Source organism: Triturus cristatus, chromosome 5_1 (assembly GCF_964204655.1).
Source record: "Triturus cristatus chromosome 5_1, aTriCri1.1, whole genome shotgun sequence".
Taxonomy (NCBI): domain Eukaryota; kingdom Metazoa; phylum Chordata; class Amphibia; order Caudata; family Salamandridae; genus Triturus; species Triturus cristatus.
The window spans coordinates 327,446,498-327,472,193 of NC_140587.1; the positions used below are offsets into that span (position 1 = coordinate 327,446,498).

At 40.6% G+C, this 25,696-nt stretch overlaps 1 protein-coding gene across 1 annotated transcript in view; it reads right to left on the bottom strand.

The window, feature by feature from the left end:
* The window catches only part of SLC30A8 (solute carrier family 30 member 8), a 292,123-nt gene that overhangs the window by 40,808 nt on the left and 225,619 nt on the right, over positions 1-25,696 (bottom strand). The window contains exons 4-5 of the mRNA XM_085604072.1: positions 13,040-13,193; positions 12,680-12,866 (exon numbers count right to left, since the gene is read on the bottom strand). Of these exons, the coding sequence (XP_085460198.1) occupies positions 12,680-12,866; positions 13,040-13,193 (341 nt within the window). The remainder of the gene's footprint in view (positions 1-12,679; positions 12,867-13,039; positions 13,194-25,696) is intronic.

A 25,696-nucleotide genomic window follows, 5' to 3' on the forward strand; every position in this document is an offset into this window, starting at 1 on the left:
ATCTAAATAGCTGCCAACTCATAAGTATCAGATTGCTGGTAAATCCAGGTCTTCAATTGTTTCCTAAAAAGATGCTCGGTCTCTGTCAGTCTAAGGTTTAAGGGCAGTTTGTTCCAAGCCCTAGCTGCTAGGACTGTGAAAGATCTTCCACCCCTAGTTTTGTATTTGTATCTCGGAATCCTGGTAAAGTTAGCGCCTGAGGATCGTAGGCATCGTGCGGGATCATAATGAATGAAGCGTTTAATGAGGTATTTAGGACCTATATTTTTCAAGGATTTGAAAACTGTAAGTAAAAGTTTGAAAAGGATACTCTTGTGGAGAGGCAACCAATGAAGGGAATTTAAAGCAGTTGAAGCTGAGGACTTCCTGGGGAGTTTTAACACCAATCTTGCCGCAGCGTGCTGTACACTTTGCAGCTTCTTCAAAGTAGACTTTTTCACTCCTGCCATCAACCCATTACAGTAATCGAGTCGGGAAAGTATCAATGCTACCACGACCGATTTCCTAGAGGCAATGGGGAGGAAGTAAAAAAATTTCTTTAGGGATTTAATTAGACCGAAACAGCAGCCGGCCGTAGTCCTGACGTGATCGTCAAAGGATAGGGTTACATCAAATTGCACGCCCAGATTGCGCGCGGAGGACAATACACAAGGTGGAGCCTCTGAGTCTTTGGGCCACCAGTCCTTCGGGCAAAAGAGAGAATCCCGGCCTAATGGAATGATTTCGGTTTTACCACTGTTGCACCTCAAGTGGTTTTTATTCAACCACTGAAATACCTCCGTGAGACAATGCTGAAACCGAAGCTCTGCACCCGAACAGTTTTTATCGATGGAGACGACAAGTTGGGTGTCGTCGGCATATGATGTAACGAGGATCCCATGAGATTCTATCACAGTGAGGAGGGGTGCCATATAGATATTGAAGAGAAGTGAACTTAATATGGACCCCTGCGGTACTCCAGAAGTAATGGTTTTTTCACTGGACAGGTGGGGACCCAAAGATGTAGATTGAGACCTATTGGACAGAAAGGATTCTACCCATGCCAGAGCTGTGTCTGTCACACCGATCTCTCGCATCCTGTCAATCAAGATGACATGAGAGATAGTGTCGAATGCTGCTGTAAGGTCGAGCAGGATGAGGACGGCTTGCCTTCCTTCATCCTGCAGGAACTTGATGGAGTCAGAGAGTTCTATCAGAGCCGTTTCGGTGGAATGGCTAGGGCGAAACCCAGATTGCTGGGGATGAAGGATGTTATGGTTCTCCACGAAAGCCTTAAGTTCCCAATGCACAATCTGTTCAGTGATCTTTCCTAGAACAGGCAAGAGAGAGATGGGGCGCATGTTCGTCAGGTCCGTTGGAGATTTATTCTGCTTTTTCATCAACGGTTTCACGATGGCCTTTTTCCATTCAGATGCTACTGGCTCTTTACCAGCACCACTGGCTAGGCATGATAGTGATTCCGCACTATCACCACAGGTCTGCCATGTGACAGTACATGCCCAAATTCAAATTAATGTACACATTTTTGGCCCTTGGACTTTTGTTAACAGAAAATGTTTAAAATTTAAGAGAGCACTATGAAGGATGGATCATGTGAAATAGGTTCAGGGTTAGGATAGATATAAAAGCTTGAGAGAAATCGCCAAGATCCAGATAATATAGCAGTCCAGGAAATTGTGGGTGGCAAAAAATAAAGTAAGGAAAGCAGAGTAGCAGAGGATGGTTAGGAGTTTCTGAACAGTTCAGTGTGATGTAAGTGGAGTGCAGATGGACCGCTGAGTCTGCTCCTACAAGCATCTCTCCACGAATATGCACTTCTTCTCTTAGGAAGCGCCTGGTGTATATCATGGCCTCCTCTGTTTCCTGACCCACAAGATAGATCGTCATTTGTTTTGTTTCTGTCAGACATGATTTCTTCACAAATGAGAATGTTGTTTGGTGTGCATTCTGGTACTTTCTGAGGAATAGCAAGAAATATATTAGGGATTTCAATAGTAGCCACAGCATGGGCATGCGAACGTCATTGCTTTTGCTCTCTGCCAAACTTTCGTTCTCGGGCAGTGGATTATTTGCGATTGTCGGCTTAGTTGCTTTCCTATATAATTGTGAGATTTCTTCAAGTTACTCTTGTTGGAAGCTTACCGTCTCAGTGTCAACATTTATTCATTTTGTCAGAGTTTGTTTCACTCTGGACCTGCTGATCTAAGTTGTATTATTTTAGTAAAAACAGTTGTAGATTTTGTTTTTGTATCAGGTGAGTTGAGTTTTGCTGTACTCTTCGTTCTTCACTTGAGGGAGGCTGGCTGTTCCATATCCCTGAGAGGCTCTGTTAACTATTTGATTTCTGATGGTTTTCATTTTGTGCCCATGTCTTGGTTAGTCTTTTCATCTTCCAAAGCGAATGAGGCTTGGGTTTTTTTGTTGGTGCTGAGTTGATTAATTTTTCTGGGATCTGTTGCACTAGATGTCTTGCTAGAATTGTTTTATTCTCCATAGCCTTTACTCAGTACACATTAATCTGAGGAAACCCCCTGAATACCTTGCCAGTTGCATGCATCACTTTTTCTGCTGAGTTTCAATTATCTCAGTGACATGCATGGGTTCTGATGAGTGGCTACGGTTGCTTGTTTGCAAAGAGAGCAGAAGTCCCAGGAATTGATTTTTTGCCATCAAGTGAAAGTTCAAGTCCTGAGACTACCACTTTGGTGCTGACTGCCTTCCCTTTCATCATAATCTGTCAGCTCTACCATTCCCCTTTTACAGTCATTGCTTCCCAATTGATTCATTATGGTCATACATCAAGAACCCGTTACTTTGCTCTGTTATGTGGTGAGTCCCCTGCTTGGACAAGCTGGGGGTGTCTTTTCATGTTTGATCTGTATGTTCTTCTTCTGATACCAGTTCTCTGTTGGCTTCAATTCTTTCTCTCCTCCTCATTGAGCTGTTTCATATTGGCCACAATCTATCATTGTTTCTTGATGGCGTTCAGTGTTTGCTAGAATTCTTTGAGCGTTGCCTTTGATGTGGGTGGTGCTTTGGTTGCAATTCCTTTTGTATTCCTGGTCCTTGCATAGACAATGGCTTTAACCATAATTCTCAGTCTTTTCTTTTGTGAGTATTTTGCCTGGGGCTGTCTTCATTGCCTTGTTCTTCTGTATATTTTTTGTCAGCCACAACTGTCGTTTCAAGAGAGTGTTCCAGTGCTGATCGAGAACAGGCTCAAATTAGATGAGTAATGGCCCCTAACAACAAGAATAAAGGAGTGAAATAATATAGACATACAATGAGGTCTATATACATTTTTGTCCATCCGTACAAGTCATGCCTGGTATTCGCTCCAATATTCCTTGCACTTTCACATTCACTTCACCCAGTATCTTATGTACACTATTCAACGGAATACACCTTTTTTCATCAACCATCAATTGCATGGTCTTCTAATTAGCTGCTCTGTCAAAAAAATAATTTCCTCTGAATTCCCATTGTAATTCTCTTGTCTCTTTTCCTTTTATTCTCCTTATAGTTTCACAGGCATTAGCCTCAGGCATATACTCTTATGTCCTGATGACGATCCCGGTAGCAAGTTAAATGGGATTGAAACTCTGTTAATTGTATTGTACTATGGTCTTGCACTTTTGTATTTGCTTGGACAACTGCACATTTGATTCCAAGCCCTTGTAAATGCCTGAGCTTTCTTCTTCTGTTTTTATTTTTCACAACAAAATGTGCCCCACATATATGTTCCTTGTGTGTGATTAATTTTATATAAAGACATTAAAAGATTCTTTTGTCGGGATGGACGAAAAATTATCTAGACCTCATTGTATGTCTGTATTATTTCACTCCTCTGTTCTTGTTTTTAGGGGCCATTGTTCAAATAAAACGCCCAAAGGTCCCAGACTAAATATTTGGGTCCCCTTGTTTGTTAAAATACTGTTAGTGCAATCGCCGTATTGCAAGGGTTCTAACAACTGTACTTACTTTTCTCCATTGGGTTTCCTACTGAAAACCTCTCCCCCCCCCCAAAATTCCAGCCTTTTCACCGTCCCTTCTTTCATTTCCTCTACTCTGTTACAGACTAATTTGACAGACCATGCTCCACTATACTCTGACGACTGCATTAAGAAAATTCTAGAAGGGCCGTCCCTCTTCTCAATCACAGGTGACACACCACAAATCATGAACATCCCTTTGACGGAACAACTAGAGAAATGTAAGAAAAAATATGTTAGACTGCAATTAATGACTCGCATGCTAACAGAATATTTGAAAGCAGACATTATGCCGACAGGACTACAGGTTAGAAATATTCCAGGTGTCTTCACGGATAACCCAAAATATTTAGGTAATTTCATTTATATTGGAATCACATGTTCAAGGCATTGGATGGTCATGGGGATAGACAGCTACGGAAGTCCTCAAACAACTAACTGAAGAGATAAATGAGATTGAAAATGAAATAAAAGGAACAAGTTCTGGAACGGACTGCAAAAAGCTCCTAGAACAAGTTAAAAAAACTGTGGACGAATTCCACAGAATACAACAGAACAAAAAAACGGTTAAAGTAAGGAAAGATATAAAATCCTACACAATAGAAAGGACATACCCTTACTTAAATAAAGATTTTGACCTGAACAGAAACTGTAGCAATCCACAAAACACATGACCTTGTGGCAGATTCAACAAGTGGAATACCCTATTGGATTTTTCATACACCTTTGTAGAATCATCTGACAACTTTGGCCTCGGGGTAGGAACCAGTACTTCCGCCAGAACACCTAACCAGCCTTTATTAGGGAGAGGTCAGGACGAACCCCCCAGACAGGGTCGAACCAGACAACAACGCTGGTTCATCGCACAATTCTACCAGTGGTAATGCCCTTAAATAATTCACCCAATGTGGAAAAGCCACAAGCTGTGCCCATCTTCAACCTCTCTTCACATTTCCTCTCAGAAAATGAGATCTCGCTACTAAGCAAGGGCCTTTCATTTGTACCCACTGCGCATCCTAACCTCCTGGACCTACAAACAGAACTCATGCGATTTTTTCGCAAAATCCGTCTCCATTCTTATTCTCTGACCAATCCTGGAAATCCCAGTACAGCCAACACATCATTTCACCCACCATCCACTTTCTCTCCCCCCAAACAGTCTCCCAAATGACATACACACTTTCGAGAATGTGGCCTTGAAAGAGATGTCCAAACTTGAGGTAGCATGCTATTTTGTCCCTCATAATATCTCACTACAAGAGAGGCAGGCCCTAACAGATCGGCAGGCTAACCAGCTCATGGTAATTAAACCAGCTGACCAAGGCGGGGGTATAGTGGTTGAGGACATTGAACCTTACAAAAGAGAAGTTTTGCGACAACTATCCAACACCGATCATTATTGTCAACTTAACGCTGATCCCACCCGAGAAATCCAACAACTAATCTCCACAGCAACAGAGGAAGCCGGAACCGAGATCTATCTGAGCCAAAATGAGTTCCTTTTCCTAAACACTAAATTCTCAAGGACTCCAGTCATCTACACTCTTCCTAAAATACATAAAAATAGTGAGACTCCACCAGGACGGCCAATTGTCTCCAGTTGTGGCTCTATCCTTGAACCCCTAGGTCAATATGTGGACTTCTTCGTTAAAGACAATGTACCTCAGACCAAATGCTATATTAGAGATAGCATGGACATAATCAAGCAAATAGAACATCATCCATTCAACCCTGACTCAGACATCCTCTACACTCTAGATGTAGAATCATTATACACCAATATACCACAGGCAGATGGTCTGACAGTTATTGAAAACATACTGAATTCTAGACCATGCCCCCACACTGTGCCCACATCGTTTATTTTACAACTCTTGAACATATGCCTCACACAGAATGTTTTCCTATTTGACGGCCAATTTTATCAGCAGGTCAAAGGGACATCCATGGGGGCTGTTTTTGCCCCTAATTTTGCCATCCTTTACATGGATAACCTTAAAACCTCTGGAATATTGACTCCTGCCAACCCATTTCATAACAACATAACCGTCTGGAAGCATTACATTGATGATATTTCCCCGATTTGGCACGGTGATCAGGACAACCTGATATTATTCCATGACTGGCCCAACAACAATTGCAATGGTCTGAAATTCACACTCTCACACAGTAAGATTGAGATTGCATTTCTTGACCTTACAATCAAACACATAGATGGCCAACTCTTCACAAGCCTTTACAGAAAACCGACAGAACGCAACACACTCTTACGCTCTGAAAGTCACCATCCAAGAGCCCTCTGTGATTCACTACCTTGCTCACAATTCCTCTGTATCAAGAGGAACTGCTCATTCAAAGAGGATTATTTCCGTGAGGCACAAACCCTGACTAACAAACTAATCGCTAGAGGGTACCCTCGCAAGCTAGTGCGCAGATCATTGAAAAGGGATTCGTACTGCCCAAGGGAAACCCTCCTGACTCCAAAAGCCAAAGAGAAAAGTCAGAACTGCTTGGTGTGCATGACCACTTTCTCCCCAATCTCTAACAAAGTCAGGAAATGTATCCTTAAAAATTGGCATATCCTAAATGTCGGCCACCTCGAGCGTCCTCTGTTTGCATTTCGCAAAAATAAAAACATAAAGGACTGCCTCATTAGAGCTGCATTACCAGTCAGGAAAGCCCCTACAACATTGAATGACCATTGGAGACTACAACCTTTATCCAGGCACGCTAAATGTGGAAACTGTGTGGTTTGCCAATTTACAATCAAATGTAAAGAGTTCATTTTTGGCAAGGTCAAAATCCAATTATACCACTTCTCAAATTGTAAAACCTCATATGTTGTATATGCTATTCTATGCTCCTGTAATATGATTTACATTGGACAAACTACTCAGAAAGTGAGAATCCGCATCTGTCAACATCTATGCAGGCTATGCTGTAAGACACCGAACGCCCAGCTGGTGGACCACTTCACCCATAAAGGATATTCAGAAAACGACATCCGCTGGCTTGTCATCAGCGTCATAAAACTCTCACCGATGGGAGCGGACATTTATCATATACTAAACAAAGAAGAGTTGAAGTGTATTCCTCAAACGGGCAGCCTCCACACGGGTCTCAACTGAATGGAGGAATGAACAACCCTGATATGAATTATCATGCCAAGACACATGTACTGTGTTAAACACTGCAACTTGTTTTTTATTGTGCAATTACTGCAGGCAATACTGAGATCACCAAGTAAATTTCACAAATGTAGGAATACATGAAGACTGGGTCCCTAACCTGTCTCTGGTATTTGTGTTATTATCTGTCAGACAGCTGCTCCACAATTACCTGTTCCTCCACATAAGCCCCTTGCCTATTGTACAACTTTATCCAAATTCATATGTCTTCTCACCCCCCGCTTCAGGAGAATCAAATATGCCAGTATTTTTGGTCAGACCACTAATATGCCTGAATTTGCTCCAATTCAGATATTGACCATTAATTTACTGTGTCTACAATGCGAAAAGGTGTCTATTGTACAATTACTGCAGGTAATACTGAGATAACCAAGTCATTTTCACAAATGTAGGAATACATGAAGATTGGTTCCCTAACCTGTCTCTGGTATTTAACATCTGTCAAACAACTTCTCCGCAATTGTCTGATCTTGTGACTGTCCCTTTCACAATATGCAATTATGTCCATATTCATGGGTCTTTCAACCCCCGCATCAGGAGCTTCTCTATATCCCATATGCCTCCAATTTGTCGGACCACTAATATACCTGAATTTGATCCAAATCCAATATTGACCACTTTTTGATGCCAAAGATGTTATTGAACCAATGTTTATTAAAACATGCTGTTATTGACTGGACCCCCAAAACACTTCAGCTCCAATATTGTGCAGATCTTTATTTGTTCTCCATTCAGAGCCTTTTTCTTACTTTTTCTTAATGGCCCTATATTCTGTATACCTCACGCCACTTCCTCACGCAAAATGGCCACCACTCGCACCCGGTAATACCTCGCAACATCACACGCTATGACCAGGTCACAGCACGTCTCGCATCTGGCGCTCTCGTAACGTTTTAACTCTGCTCACTTTACATCATCACTAGACTTGCTTCGAAGTTCCGGTTAGAAGTACAGAGGACCCAACTCGAACTGTACATTCGAAAACAAAGGGTAAGCACTCGCACCAAACCCCTGTTAAAATGGGCACCGACACCACTGCATTTTTTGACAATTTCGTATTTGCCGGAAGGTATCCGTTCCCATGGAAACCCCCAGGAACTCCAGCACTCATAGAAGTGCAGAATTGGTAAGCTATCTCCTACTTTCTCCCTTCATTACACGCACTATTTAATCACCCGGCATGTTTTTGACATCTTATTATTACCCTGCAGGATAAGCCATTCTTTGGGTCCTCCAAATAATAGGATAATCAGAACCGGTAAATCACTTCACCTTCACTAGCCACTAGTATAACACCCCAATTTGGAACCAAATTCTAATTGGATTATTTTCAAGCAAGACTCTTCTCTTCAGATGAATTCTAAGGATCTATATTGCTCTAGGACTAACCGGAACCCCTTAGGGGTAAGCTACTTTCAAGTTACTCACGTCAATTCATCCAGATCGTTTATGCGCTCCTCACATTACACTGGTTTCCTCAGGTTCTTACAGCATGCGCCCCTGCGCCTGTCCTGTCAGCTGCTCCCAGTCCCATCCAGGATAGGGTAGACTGACAGAACCGGTATGATCTTCAAAACCATACACTCCCCATCCTGTTTTTTCACTATGTCAAGTTATGCTTGGCTTTCACATTCACTTCACCTAGTACCTTATGGACGCTACTCAATGGAATGGACAATTTTTTATCAACCACCATTTGCATCATGTTATTCACTTCGTCAAGTCATACCTGGTATTCGCTCTAAAATTCCTTGAACTTTCACATTCACTTTACCCTGTACCTTATGGACGCTATTCAACGGAATGCATCTTTTGTCATCAACCATCAATTGATTGGTCTTCTAACTAGCTGCTCTGTCAAAAACAAATTCCTCTGAATTCCCATTTTAATTCACTCTTTCTTATCTCTTTTCCCTTTTTTTCCTCCTTATAGTTTCACAGGCATTAGCCTCAGGCATATACTCTTATGTCCTGATGATGATCCTGGTATCAAGTTAAATGGGATTGAAACGTCGTTGACTCTGTACAATGATACTCTTAGAAAGGTTCATTGTATTGTACTATGGTGTTGTACTTTTGTATTTGCTTGGACAACTGCACATTTGATTCCAAACCCTTGTAAATGCCTGAGCTCTTCTGTTTTTATTTTTCATGACAAAATGTGTCCCCACTTATATGTTACTTGTGTGTGATTAATTTTATATAAAGACATTAAAAGATTATTTTGTCCGGATGGCAAAGATTTATATAGACCTCATTGTATGTCTATATTATTTCACTCCTCTATTCTTGTTGTTAGGGGCCATTGTTCATATAAAATTATTACGCCCAAAGGTCCCTGACCAAATATTTGGGTCCCCTTGTTTGTTAAAACACTCAAATTAGATGAGGGCAAAGATGAGGCTAACGGTGTTGGGTGTTTTTCAGGCATCTGTTCTAATGCTGAAAATCTTTCCTTATGTTTGTTTTTGTGCTAGGCATGACAGGCAAGTCCCCCATTGCTCTGAATGTATTCCTTTGTTTCTGTAATATTTCTGGGATTCAAAGTTGAATTCATATGATCAGGCCCCATCCTAGGAATGTGCCATGAGAGGGCTTCATGGTAGGTTCCTTGAGGCAGTTAGCTTGATTATAGGTTATCTCTCTTGTTCCCTTGGTTCATTCTTCCTTTTGGGATGATGAAATATTGCACTGTACAGTGTATGAGCCGCAATCTCAGTGGAGTACTTAGTTTGATGACTTGTGTCCATTGGGCACCATGGCCCACTGGCTCATCATGAGTCAGTTGAGATAGCAGTAGAGGCTATTCCTGATAAACCAACGGTGTGTGTGGGGTTGCCAATGCTGGTACCACATGGAGGGTCCTGTTCTGCACCTCACATCAATTGTGCCCCCTCTTTTTTGTGCATACTTGCATCAGGCACAAAGCATATCTCAACAACAGTGAGGTGTAGCAAGTAGGAATAGCAAGGAGTAGTGAGCTGGATGAGTGCAGGGAGAACACATACATTGATTATACAAGCATAACGCCTTCACTTCAGCCACTTAAAACCATCTTCTTCAACTTCTTAGTGTCATCGCTCTCAAGGCAGTATAGCTTGGAAGGAAAAGAGCAGAATGGATAATGGATGAGTGAAGCACCTCTGTGTCACAACAGGTCACTAGCTGTATACTGAATAACAAAGCCAATTCCACCAACTCCCCGTAGGAGATAACTCATGGCCTATATCTAGTCTGCACACCCTTGAAGGCAACCCAGAGCTAAGGGGAAAAGGGGTGTGGAGGAGAGAAACATGTGCCAGCAGTTTGATTGGTGGTAGACCTGGACTGTACTATTAGATTGCAGACATGTCCTGTTATGGCATGTTATCAACTCAGTCGTAACCCAACTGATCTGGTCTCTTCTCCAATGTCATGTCACATCATGTCATGTCACATTGTATGTTACAGCAGAGTAGCCAGAAAATTAAAATACCCTCCAATTTGACCGAAAACATTTGACAACACCAAGCAAGCAAAGCAAGTGATCCCACCCCTTCATAAAAAGACTCCCTTGTCTCTTCCATTCAAGTGTCTATCCATTCATCCTTTCATCCACCCACTGACATCCACTATTTCGCCTTTACATTCTGTCACCCATTAATTCTTTCACCTATCATGCAATCTTTCCCTATTTCATCCATCCATCCACTATCATGCATCCGTCCATCCACTCTGCCTTGCATCAATCTGTCCATCCATCTACCAATTCCTCCATCCTTCCACCCTGCATCCATTCATCCATCCATCCATTTTGCCATTCTTCCACTCTGCCATCCATCCCTTCATCCATCCCCTTTGCCTTCCTTCCATCCATCTACTTTGCTATCCACCCATCCACTCTGCCATCCATCCATCAATTCATACCTCCATTCTGTCATCCATTCATGCATCCACCCTGTCATCCATCCATCCACTCTGTCATCCATCCATCCACTCTGTCATCAATCTGATTATCCAATCTGCCATCCATTCATCCATCCACCCTGCCATTCATCCCTCCACCCTGCCATTCATCCCTCCATCCACTCTGCCATCCATCCTGCCGTCCATCCATCCATTCATCCATCATACATTCATCTACTCTGCCATCCACTCAGCCATTTGTCCATCCACTCTGCCATTCATCCACTTGTCTTCTGTACCCACGTATCTTTCCTTTTAACTCTGCATTAACCTTTCCATCCAACCCTTTAGTCTGTCATTATTTCACCTGCCCATCCACCTGTCCATTCACCCACTGATCCATCCCTTTACTCTGCCATCCTTTCACCTGTCCATCGACCTATCCATTCACATATCTTTTCACCCACTCACATCTTTTCACCCACTCATCCATCTACCACTCATTCACCCACTCATCTATCCACTCATTCACCCTTCCTTCCATTCAATATTCTTTCCATCTTCCCCTCTTCTGTTTACCCATCTTTCCTCCTTTCTTGCTCCTGCTTACTCTTCTATTGACGCTGTGCTCCTTTATAGCAGTATTTATCAGCTTTTGTCTGCCGAGCTGCAGACAGGAGAGGCCCATAAAGAACCCTACCCTCGCTGAAGCTGCTAAAGCAGGGGTCAAGACGCCCTTTGATGGTATGTTATGTTGCAATACGTTGTGTTATGTTGTTATCGATCATGCCCCAATCCAACTGATCTGGTCTCTGCTCCAATGCCGGCATGGGCGTAGTTCGCAGAGCTTTGCTACGCGGAACTCCGCGAAGTTATAAAAAACCTCTGCGAAGTTCCGCGAGTGCAATGCGAACTGCAGTTTGTGCTGGTATTCCTGCCACTTGGGTAGAAATTCTACCTGAGCAGCAGCTCGTGCTCGTGAACTTACCGTTCGCGGTCGAGAGCGGGGAAAAAACTCCACTGCACATCGCGAAGTGGAGTTTTCTGCACTCCGCGTGCTCCACGGAGTGCAGAAAACTCCACATACTCCACGAACGGAGCGAAATTCACCACCCAGGCCTACTCCAATGTTGTTTCGTTACGTTATGTTACCTTTCGTTACTTTATGTTATTTTATGCTACAGACTCTGCCCAAATTGAACGTATCTGAAATCTGATGGTCTCTTCTCCAGGCCCTCTTGTCTGCCATATGACTAGTTCTGTCCTGGTGATGACTTCCAGGTTGAGGGGAGCGAGGTGTCTTGGCTCTTTAAAGGTGAAAAGTGATGACTTCTGTCAAAACAAAGAAACGAGAATGGAGGCAACTCACCCTGTTCTCTCAGCCACCATTATAAGTATTGATATGGCGGATGCTTATGATCAATCCATATATTGCCCCCAGAGTATTTTGTACACAGATCTGCTTCTAAGACTGACAGATTGATGATACGTTTATTCGACTGAATCATAACAAGAACTATCGACAATGCACATAAACCACGCAGAAACTGTGGCAGAAACACTGCTTGTCTGAACACTCAACTAAATCGCTGGGAAATAAAAAAAAAAGCTGACCTTGAGGAATATGATAAGTGCACTGATCAGCACACTGACGCTCTGGAAGAGGTCCCCGATGGCGTGTATGAAGGCAGCGCGGACACTGGCGTTAGCCTGAGGCGTGTGATCCGCTTCCAGTCTCTGCTGATTGCCTTGTGACCTGTGGCTGTGTCCGTGGCTTCCTTGGTGCAAAGTGAACCCCAATCTGGACGAGACAAGGGCGACAGAGCATTATTTCTGCAAAATGTGCGGCAGTGATTTACAGACGGCATATAATATGTGAAATCGTGAATTAGATGCATGTGCTCACCAAATGAAAGTAAAGACAGTTTGAGAACTGGAGCAGTGAAATGTTTTAATCAAAGTAGGAAGACTTACATAATGTTGGCAACCAATGCGCAGACAGATGTGATAAGCATGATGGTTCCTTCGATGTGATAGGTGGGTCGGACTATCCTCTCACAGGCCAGGTACACCAGCACTCCAGTCACAATCCAGATGGTGATCATTGAAAACAAAGCACCAAGGATTTCTAGGAAGGCAGATATTCAAGGAAGGTTATTTTCATCTCAGTGACGTCATCTTTCATGTTTTCAAATACAAAAACCCACCATTAGCAATTTGAGAGTGAAAGTAATGCATTTAAGATTGAAACGGGTATAATGCATCCTATAGTCCAGGGGTACTACATTTTCCTTCCATGCAGTTAATAAAGAACAGTCTACAATGGGCTTTTAGTTTAGGTTTATATGTTATAAATTCTCTACATGTCAGATATTTGAATAAATGATTTAAGCTGATCATGTTTTGCTTATATCACTGCTTTTCAAATCAGATACTTTATTTGCCCACTTAATAGCAAAATCCGATTACTTGTTACAATGACCTACAAATAAACAACAACAAAAAATTATAGTGACTAACTCAGACAGCTGCCCGGATATCTCAATTTGTGGACGTCCTTTAGGGTTCGGTGAAAATGTCCGAAACAAGTTTGTCCCAGTGCTAAATTACATTGGACTTAACACTCTCAGCGGCCATAAGGGTATATAGTAGGTGTTTGAAAGCTGATTAAAATAATGAATTAAAGAGGAAACAAACGAATTAGATGTTTTCGGTGTTGAGTGAGAAACTGGACCAAAAACCTAAAACAAGCATCTGGTGTCTGAGTCTTAAAATTCCAGACTTAATAAACTGAGGGCCATCTAGAAAACGTCTTTGTTAGGCGGTGGTCGGGAATCGGACTGAAGAATTGTTTTGGGAGTAGAAACATGTTTTTCGTTCCATGACTGAGTATGGCAACTGCATCGTAAGTTGAATATATGAATTCACCATGTGAAATTGTATGTGATCGTCTAGGTGGGAAGAACGAGCCACTGTGCCTTGGTGAATTATTCTGAATGTGAAATGTGTTACTGATGAGAGACGAGTAAGCTCCATTTCTAATTCACAGGCTCAGTCTAACGATACCAGATGTGCAAGCGTTAGGATGCCCACACTATCAGAAAAATGTGGATATGAGTTTGAGTCTCAAATTTAACGCAAGAAAATAAAAACAGCTCAATTATAAATTAAAATGGGCCTGTGAGAACATATATTATGTTACATATTATTTTAACCATATATGTTTTCAGTGCCCTGATAACTGATGTCCTAAACTAACGTCCCACCTGCAGTTGGGAGGCATCATTGAAAAAATGGTTTGTTTTTACTCCCATGATTACTTGGAGGAATATCATTGAAAGTTCACTCTTTGCTGAGGGATGAAGCGATGGAACTATCCCTTCAGCTTTTGATGATGCACTGTGTGTATTGCTCTGTCATTGCCTTATGTAACAGGCAAAATGTCATCCAGTCTCTGTGCCGCACATGCTGTGGTGGTTCCCCACTGGTCTATGAGGTCAGTAGGTATCCCTGTCCTACCTGCAAAACTCCCCCCTACTATTTGTCCCTTCTCAAATTGCATTCTGCCTCCTGTTGCCCAGCTCTAGTCCACACTTACCACTCTGTTCTTTACGTTTTTATCTACATTTTTGAGTGAATGCAATCGAGGGGGTGCAGTTTGAGGTGTGTTCAAACGGTTACAATTAAATTTCCAGTGTAACTGCAGTTCCAGCTGTTCCTCTAGTTTATGTTGAGTTTGCCTACTTTGCAGATGTAAAATGTGTAACTTGTCAGTGCGTTCATGCGAACAAACATATCTATTTAAGAATTCATGGATTAAATGAAGTATATATGCAAAAATACTGTAACGCTGTGTGTGTGAATGTAAAAAGAGGGTAAAAGTAGTGCTTACTTTGTTAAAAGTAAATAAATGAGGGGGCGTGGCTTCGGAGCCGGGGAGAATGGCTGCTGTTTCTGGGAGCTCCGTGAGGGAGTAAGGCGACGGGCCGCCTCCAGGCGTTCAATGCGCACGCAGACATCATCGAGCAGCTTCCTCATGCGGCGGAATACCTCGGCAATATTTTGAGCCTTTCAAGGTGGCACTGGATGACCGCGCTACAATGTATCACGACGTTCTCCTCAGAGCACGGATCTTCTGTAAGACACGGCCGCCATTTTAGCTAATTGGCTTTCCTGCTCCACGTCTTTCTGCTGCCTGCATTCACCAAGTTTTCACCCTGAATTGATATAGGCAACAATGGAAACAGCTTTTCCTCAGTACTACTGAACTTTGTGGGCAACTTTATCACGCTTTGGTAATTTTTTGGCGTTGTTCTTTTTTCTCTTCAGTTTTCTTTCAGCATTTCAGGGCGCCATTTTAGAATTTTAAATTCTATTTACCAATTTTTCCTTTTCCATAGCCATATCGGACCATAATTACGTATTCAGCTTTAACTTTTCCCTTGCCGCTGGACAACATATTTTTGCTCCTTGATTGAAACAGCATTTCAAGTCAGATTTTTGGTTTCCTTTCTCCTCAGAAATAAATAACAGACTGCTTGATGCCATTTTTGATCCTTGTTGATTTACTTTTCAGTTCTCCTTTTAAAATGGCTCGCTCTAATCGCTCTTCTTCACTGCAGCTGTGTGCGCCTTCTTCATCATTAGAAGATGTTAATCCTTTTAGTGTACTACAGGATAACATGGAGGAAAATTTTAATGACTGTGGAATAAAAGGTACATCCACTACTGCTTCTCGCTCGAGCAATAAACCTAACTCCAAAATTCCCTCCACATCGGGGAAACGAATAAAGACAAATCCACCTTCCACTACCAACTCTGCCTCTTCTGTTTCTTTGGACCTTTTGCTTGAGGAAATACGTTCTCTCAAACCATATATGGCTGAAACAAACACCCGACTTCAAAGCCTAGAGGACAACTGGTCACATACCAAGCTTCGAGTTGCGGATCTTGAAAGAAGAGTGACTTCTGTGCAGGTTGTCTCAGACCAGGTCCCTGGCATTCACAAAGAAATTCATTTTCTTAAGCGGCAGGTTGAGAATTTGGAAAATCGTAATAGGCGCAATAACTTACGCATTTACAGTTTGGCGGAAGGTCTTGAAGGGTCACATCCCCCATCCTTCTTTCAACCTTTCTTGCCAATGCTTTTGGGTCTTCCTACCTCTCCTCCGTTGAATATTCAGCGAGCTCATCGTTTGGGTCCAGTTTCCCACTTATCTAATGCCTCTGCCTCTTCCTCGAAACCTAGTGGTGTCATTTTGTACTTTCTAGAATATACTGACCTCATAAAAGTGATTCAGGCAGCTAAACTGAAAGGGAAAATTACTTGGAATGGCTCAAATCTCTTTTTTGCTCAAGATTACGCTAAAGCTACTGCAGATCGACGTAAACAGTTTCTGGACATGAGACCGGCCCTGCATGCCCTGAATGCCCGATATGGAGTGTTTCACCCTTGCCTTTTCAAAGTTACCCACAACAATAGAACAACAAATTATGAAGATCCGGCTCTCCTTCAACAATTTCTGAACTCACACAGAGATGATTCCATGGACACTCCTGGTCTATAATTGTTGACTCGTTTAATAACGGGTTGTTGTTATCTGGCGTTGGTCCTTCTCTTATTGTTTTGTTTTTAATGCGTTGTGAATTATCATTTTTACTGTCTTCTCTCTCTTCTTTTCTTAGGTGCAGTTCTGTGCTCCCTTGTTGTTGTGTATGATGTTTTCGCCTGGAGGTGTTCCCCCTTTGCTGCGCCCTCTTGGGGTCCTCCGTTTCGACGTGCTACTTTCCTTATGTGGCTCTTCCATCCCCACTTCCTTTGTCTTTTTATGGTATGTCTTTTTGACATTATTTTGTACCATCGATTGTTTGACTTTTTATGTTTTTCTGTTCAATGTCTCTTTTATCTCTCTTATTTCTTTTCTTTTTTCTCCAAATCTTTTTTCTTCCTTTTCTTCTCTTTCCCTTTTTTCGCTTTTTGTTAACATCTAATCACTTTCTTGGTCTTGGTTCTTTCTCCCTTTCCTTGTATGGTATCTTCATCTCTACACTTCATGAAACTCGTTTTGTTAACCCTGCCTTTATTCATATTTTTCTCTTTTCCTTCATCCTGAGGCTATTTTACAATTTTTTCTTCTATGTTTTCTTGCTCCTGGGTAATAAGGTTCTATTTTCTTATATTGGTTGCATATTGAGTGCACTTATTATGTTTGATCAATATTACTTAACTATGTTTATCTTCTATGTGCGTTTAATAGTTTAACTTCAGAGTTGTAACATGGAAAGTTAAAGGAGTCAATAACCCTATTAAAAGGCAACGCGTATTAACCCATTTATCTAGATAAAATACTGATATTGCTTTAATCCAAGAAACGCACTTATCAGATGCTGAAGCAGCTAAATTGAACGGGAGTTGGGTGGGTCATGTTTTTTCTTCCCCTGCTTTAGGAAAGAAGAATGGTGCTTTGATTTTATGTCATAAAAAACATCAGTTTTCAATTGTTCATCAGGAAAATTATCCTGATGGTCGTTGGGTAATTGTTAAATTACTTATTGATCAAATACCCTTAGTTTTATTTAATGTTTATGCACCTGTTACTATTGATAATACGTTTTGGACTCAGATATCTGACAAGCTTCTTCTGTTAGATGACGATTATGTTATCTTTGGAGGTGACTGTAACCAGATTTTAGATCCTATATTAGATAGACATTCTTCTGCAAAATTCTCAATTTCTAAGATGCATTCACAATTTACCTCTGCTATACGTCGTAATGCTTTAATTGATATCTGGAGACTTTGTAATCCAGATTTACAAGAGTACACCTTCTATTCTCCTCCTCACAACTCACAATCTAGAATAGATTATCTCTTTTTCAGTAAACCTTATCTCAACTTGTCACTCATGCTGAAATTGGTTCTATCCTCATCTCGGACCATGCTCCAGTTTTTGTGGATTTTGACCTGCTGCCTTTTTCTCCTAATGCCGGTAGATGGCGTTTTAATAATGCATTATTATCAGATCCTAATTTCACAAGTCAGTTTAGCTCTTTTGCTTCTGAATTATTTTCTATTAACTCCGTGCCGGACTCTTCTCCAGTAATGATTTGGGACTCTTTTAAAGCTACAGCCAGAGGATTCATTATAAATTTTGTATCACGGAAAAAAAAGTTTTTTGAAGCCAAAAATTCTCAGTTATTAGCCAAGATTAAGCAACTTGAATATTGTCATTACCGCTCCAATTCCGAAACCTCATTAAAAAATCTTATTGAAGCAAAAATTTCTTTTAACAAATCTACTACAGAGGCTGCATCCTCTTATCTCTTAAAAAGTTGTGCCCGTTATTATGGTGGCCAAAATAAGATGGGTAAACTTCTTGCAAATTATTTAAAAATCCGTTGTGAACGGACTAAAATTGAATTCATACGTAATAATGTAGGAGAGTTGCTTTTTAAAGATAATGATATTTTAAATGAATTCGTTTCATTTTACAAAAATTTGTATACTTCAGAACATCAACCAACTTCAGATGCACTCTCCTCCTTCTTTCAATCAATAAATTCCCCTCCCCCTTATGATACTGATTTTTCCTTATTAGAAGCGGACATTACCTTAGCTGAGATTAAACATGCTGTATCCGTATTGAAAAGAGATAAAGCACCTGGTCCTGATGGGTTTACTACTGAATTTTACGCTCATTCCGCTGCTCTATTACTTCCCCATCTCTTATTACTTTATAAGTCTTTGGTCAAGGACGGTTCCTCTTCAGGATCTTTTCAAGAAGCCGTGATCTGTTTAATTCCCAAAGATAACAAAGATCATGCTTTTTGAAAAAATTATAGCCCAATCTCCCTAGTTAATTTGGATTATAAGATTTTTGCTAAAATCCTTGCGCTTCGTATTGATCCCATTCTGCTGAACCTTATTGGATCCGAACAATCAGGATTTATTAAAGGCCGTTTATCTTCGGATAATTCCAGAGTCTTCTTTAATATTGTAAGTAAAGCCTCTTCTCTTGATTATCCCATTGCTGCAATAGCATTGGATGCTGAAAAGGCATTTGACAGGATTGGCTGGGATTTTATGTTTCATGCTCTCCAGTGGATCGGATTCCCTCCTAATTTGATTTCTCTTATTTCTTTACTTTACTCTGGCCCTAAAGCTTCTATTTTGTTAATGGGAAAACCTCTGAATATTTTCCGCTTTTCAGAGGGGTTCGTCAAGGTTGCCCTTTATCACCTCTTTTATTTATAATTGCATTAGAACCCTTCTTAACGAAAATTAGGTTAGATGATAGAATTACCGGTTTTAACCTTGCCACTACTCAGGTTAAAATGTCTGTTTATGCTGATGATATCCTCCTGTACTGTTCAAATCCCTCAACTTCTCTTCCAGCCTTTCTTTCTCAAGTTGATAATTTCTCTCAACTCTCCGGATACCGACTTAACTCGGATAAATGTGAAGTTCTTCCATTAAATGTTCTTTGTCTGAAACAGGATTGTTTCCACTGGTTTCTCCTTGAAATCCACAAAAATAAAATACTTAGGTCTATGGTGCTCTCCCACCATTCCAGCAACCTTTAAAGAAAACTTTGACAATCTTACTAAAAATGTATCTACCTCTATTGACCACTTTTTCTTTCTTGGTGGGGACGCATGGACTCTATTAAAATGATGCTTTCGCCGCTAATTCTCTACCTTTTATCTATGATTCCGGTTCATATTCCTGGTTTTTACTTTAAAAAAATTGATTCTCTATTAAACAAATTCCTTTGGAAAAATAAGACTCCTCGAATTGCTCTCAACGCCCTTAAGGCTGACAAAACCTCTGGAGGCCTCAAATTTCCTGATTTTAAATCCTATCATTATGCTTTTTCTCTTAGGCAATCTTCCCGTTGGCTTTCTCCGCATCATGGTGTGCATCCTCCCATTTGGTTGACTATTGAAAAAAGCTTTATAGCTCCTTTCTACTTTAATGAATCCCTTAATTTTACTTACACTATTCCTTCTTTTCGCTCTCAAGTTATCCCTTCTCCCGTCCTCGTATCCTTCATCTTCTTCGTTAGATCTGCAACCAATCTGGCATAATCACCTGTTGCGTATTAAGAGCCGTACGATTTATTGGAAGTCTTGGAGACTCAAAGGTTTACTTTGGATTTCACAATTAGTATCTAATCATACTCCGCTATCCTTTCCGGAGCTTCAGTTACAATTTTCTTTACCCTCTTCATGTAAATCTCAATATGGTTCTCTCCTTCCTTCTCGCTAACAATATCTTCTTTCCCTACAGCCTAACCCAAATATTCCTTCTAAATGCTCCAGTCTTTTTCCTTTATTATCTACTAATACATCAGCTTCCTCTTTATATAAGACCTTGTTTTTCTCTTCTGATAGAACCAAGGGGAAGGCTGAACTGGCTTGGGAGAGGGATCTTGCAGACTGTTGGACTATCCCATTGTGGGATAAATTATGGTCAAAAATTCACAAAACATATAGGGCAGCGAATACCTCTCAGACTCTTTATTTTGTGTACAAACGCCTTCTTCTTACTCCTTTAAAGTTAGCTTCTTTCTCTACAGACTATTCCTCGTCCTGTTGGTCCTGCAACATGACTTCTGCTGATTTAAAACAAATGCTCTTTGACTGTCCCTCCCTTTCCCGTTGTTGGCTCCTAGTCTGGTCTCAAATTAATAAAATTTTCAATACCCAAACTCCTTTTTCTCTATCTAACATCTTTTTAGGCTCATTAGCACCTTCTTGGCTTCACCCATCTCCTAATCCCTCTTTAATTGACTTATTATTAGCTATAGCCCTTCATTTAATAACTTCCAACTGGAAACAAGTTGAAAAAGTTACTTTCAAAGCCTGGTGGAATGCTGTTTGTTTTCATCATAGATTGGATACAAGCAATGTCTCTCCTATATCCTTATCTATTAAAAGAGATCTTTTATGGCTCCCTTTATCCACTTACCTGACTAATGTAGCTTCTAATTCCGCCATTACAGTTAACACTCCAGATGAAGTCAGAAAACCTCCATAAATCTGTTGTCTTTTTAAGCTTAGTTCTAAATGTAGATTTTGGATGACTCCTTTTTCTTTTCAGTATTGTATCTTATGAATGTATGTTTACAGTATATTTATTACAGTTCATGTATATGTAATAGAGTCTCAGATTCTGATAATACCTTTTATTTATATTGGTTTTTCTTCCCCCCTTATCCCCCATCTCCTTCTCTTGCTTTTTCCTGTTTATTATTAATAGGTTTGGTTGTCTAGACTTATTATATGGTGATTTTCCTATATAAAGTTACTTTTGTTTGTATGCTACAATTTTTCTTTTCAATAAATTTTAAACTTAAAAAAACAAAAAGTAAATAAATGTGCTATTGCCGCAAATTTCTCTTAAGTGGCCTGCCGTTCACTTCCTTCACTGGTGCAGGCCTTTACCTCATAAGAACATCCATGTATCACCACAAAAGCGGGGCTTTGATTATGGCTGACTATAGGGCACATAACACAATCAGCCACAGTATAAGTTTAGAAGTTTACTATCAATGGTGAATGGATAATGCTTCGTCTCTGGCACTATTGGCTGCAGTTTGAAATTCTACCACAGAATGGTGCCAGTAAAATTACAGAACCATACTTGCTAGTATGGTTTACTTGTAGTTTTTGACTTTTTGGGCCCACGGAACAAATATAAGCTGTCCCCAGGGTTTACAGTTGGATGAAAATACTAGGGGGCCTCTCAAAGGGGTATGGCCAATGTAATTAAGGATGTGGCATAAAAACAGGTAAACTAAAAATCTGTGCTTAGCATAAAGTGCCGCCCGTCCTGTATTTTGCTGTTTTCGTAATTGCATCCAGATATATGATACAACAAGTAACATCATACCTACTAGTATTGTTTACTTGTAGTCTTTGACTTTTTGGGCCCGCATAACAAATTTAAGCTGTCCCCAGGGTTTACAGTTGGATGAAAATACTGGGGGGTCTCTCAAAGGGGTGTGGTCAATGTAATTAAGGGTGTGGCATAAACACAGGGAAGCTAAAAATCTGTGCTTAGCATAAAGTGCCGCCCGACCTGTATTTTGCTGTTTCTGTAATTGCATCCAGATATATGATACAAGTAACATCATACCTACAACAAGTCAGGACTATTGGCTTTGCCAGTGGTTGTTAGTTGCATAAGATAAAAGCAGCAACTATGGCTTAAATATAACATTGAAAAAGCTTCCACTTAAAGCCCTGGTGACACCACACAATGTTGCTGCTCCTGAGTTTCAAAAAGAGAAGGAAAATCCAGAGAAGAAATGACTCTCTATAAAGGATTTTCCTTCCCCTCCAACGCTCACCTGGCATGACGTCATGCCGTAAATTCTCCACTAGTGAGAAGTGAGCAGTGTGAGCATGCGCACATGGACGTGCCTGCTGTCACTGCAGTCCGGAAAACACGGACCGCCTATGCCAGGGCACAAAACAGAGGCCGATAGAGACCCGTTTTGAGGTCTCCTTTGAAAAACTGCTGGTGCGCAGCACCAGTGAGACCTGGCCCATTTAAAGCCTTGGTCTTCCCGGTCCCCTAAAACCCTAAAGTAGATGCTGGTGGTGTCCACAGGCAACCACCAGCTCCAAGAAAGTGTTGGGTAAAAGCACTTGTGTGCAGGCCCAGTTAAGAGGGTAAGATGTGACTCTGCTTGCAGTCTGAACTACTCTGTACATTCCTCAGTAGCTGTGGTATACTTCGGTATGGTTTACGCAGATGAAGCAGTACAGTCTGTGCTCCTTTCACTCACACAGCACACAGAGTGAATGTCTCAGTCTCCTCCCCACTTGCACGAGTGGTATGCACTTTTAATTTCTTTTATTTTCAGTATTTGCTTTATTGTTGACTATTTCGATCCTGGTTCAAGCACTTGTCAGCCTATCTCCAGTACCATTAATTCTTCGTGCAAAAGGTTCAACATGTATGCATTTTAGGGATTATATATTTACTTATAGTTTTAAAGTATGTTGTTGATTGGGTGTAAACATCAATACATTTTAGTTATACTTGCTGTTTAAAACATATTCAACTTCAAAATTGTACATAATTTAAGATAATCACTAAGGGCCATATGTAGGTAGCCTAACATTTACCACTTCATAAATACCGAATTTTACCGATTCGGTATTTATGAAGTGGTAAATGATATGTAGGTAATCCATCGGTAATATTTACCGATTCGGAATGGATCGGTAATTTAGAATCGGTATTTACCGATTCGTTAATGGTAACTGGCTTCCCATTGATTCCTATGGGTCAGGAGGCCCATAGGAATCAATGGGAAGCCAGTTACCATTACCGAATCGGTAAATACCGATTCGGTAATGGGGGGAGCACAATCAAGGGTGGCAGGGTGTCACAGTGACACCCTGTTGCACCCCTGATTCCTGCATGTGTGCACATGTGGCAGACATACATGCCCTAAGGGCATGTATGTCTGCCACATTGCACACTTCAAAGTGCAAAGAAATGCTTTTTTCCAGCTATTCGTCATTTACCACCAACTTTCAGTTGGTGGTAAATAACGAATCCCCACAACAACCACACACTCCCCCTACATATCATTTCAGGATTCGGTATTTACCGAATTGGTAAAATTACCGAATCGGTAATTTTACCGATTCGGTAAATTACCGAATCCTGAAATGTGCCCCCTACATACCAAAAGCCTGAATACCGGTCGGTAACGGGATATTTACCGAAAATCGGCCATTACCGACCGGTATTGGGCTTCCTACATATGGCCCTAAATGTACTATTTTATAGGAGATTAATTACTGCCTATTGAAAAGAAAAAAACCTGCGCTTTAAACTAAATCTGAGTTTTGATCAGTTGGTTTAATGATGTGGTCCTTGTTCTTTGCAGATCATTAATGTTTGAGATGTTTGTAGACAGTGGTGTATATTCTGTACCATGGTGTGTTTTTATCTGTTGTACATTAACCTGTATGTACACATTAACCTACGTTTGGCATTAGTCTGTATTAGGCTTTACTATGTGCTGTGTTTTTTTTAACAAGTGTTTGATTTGTTCGTGCAGAATTTGCAGAATAATATGTTCTCTTTTGTGTACATATTGCCACAAGTGTTCTACTCCTCACTGCTGACAGAGCAGAAAATATTAGAGGATATTAGCCTTACACAGATGCTAAAATGCATCTTGGCAGTAAGGTAGAGAATGATTAGCAAAAACAAAACATAGGAAAAGGTGCATTTCTCACGTGTTATTCAGAAGAAAGCTCCCATTTTCATCGTTCTTACATGACCAGGCCTCATGTTTTCCTTTTTTTCTCCTTTCTCTTTCCCTTTAATAAAATAATGCCTTTTAGTACTGATGATTTATTCCAATATTTAACTGTCATTGTCTGAAAATGTGCTGTTTCAAGAAAAAGTATTTCTTCCTTTCCTCACACCATATGATTTCATCATATTAGATCAAGACATAAAATTAATAAAATGTTTGGTAGAATTAAAGCTTGTTGAAGAAAACGGTTCTCATGCTCTAACCAGGGCATTGCAAATAGAAATTAATTAATTTTTTAGACTAGTCCATTGAACAAGGGGACATTGAGAAACTGACAGAATAGGCTTACTGAGGGTGCTTGTGAGAAACGTCTTCGAATGTATCTAATGTGTAAAGCTTTAGCAGTCTCTGGATAACTTTAGGTCAACTCATATGCTTTTTGTGGGAACCAAGAGAAGAGGTGATGGACCATCTGTAGATCCTTCTTCTTTTGCTGGAAATTACTGAAGCTTCTGTAATTGCAACATATGTTTTGTGCCTCTCTATATAGAACATTTACCTAGCTAAAGAGTTAATGCATTCTATGCACACCTACCCTGCCATGCCCTTTAGCACCTTATTGTGCTTTCCCGAATTACTGTAAGCTACTGCTAACAATGACTTTCCTGTTTTCCTTACCCTTTGGTAGGAGACTTCTTTTCTTTATGCTGAATCATAGCTTGCTGTGATTAATTTCCTTTTAATTTTGATTGGTGGTTGTTACTGCAACTGTCGGGGAACTCGGCTTAGTTTCCAGAACTGCTGTTAATGAGGAGTTCACTCTCTTAAAACTATTAGCTTAGTGCTCCAAATCATTGCTCTTTTCCAAAAGGAACTCTTAATGGGTTTCATGCTAGGTTAGGTCCTTTAGATTAAGATAGGGACTATTTACTTTATGGAAAACACTTGTATTTTCATTCTGCCTCTGACCAAATTTTTCTCGATATTTCTGTAACTGAGTATATCTGACTAATCTCAATAAAGACAAAAAGGATTACTAATGTGTTAATGAGAAATAAAACATGTAAAACGTTACCAAACCTCTCATCATTGACTGAACTCTAAACTGCTGTAAATTGATGAATTTAGATTTGTGATCCATTCTAACACTGTGGCAAAGATCTGTTGACCGAGAGACAGAGTTGGTGCAGAGTTGGGGATCTCTGTCGTAAGTTAAAGGGTTAATCTATTTATACATTTCCAGCTATCAAATCTGGTGGCAGAGGATGGTTCACACCCTGAACAGAGCTATAAAATAGATACCGAAACCTTTACTTTGCAATCCCTGATTCCTGAATCAAAT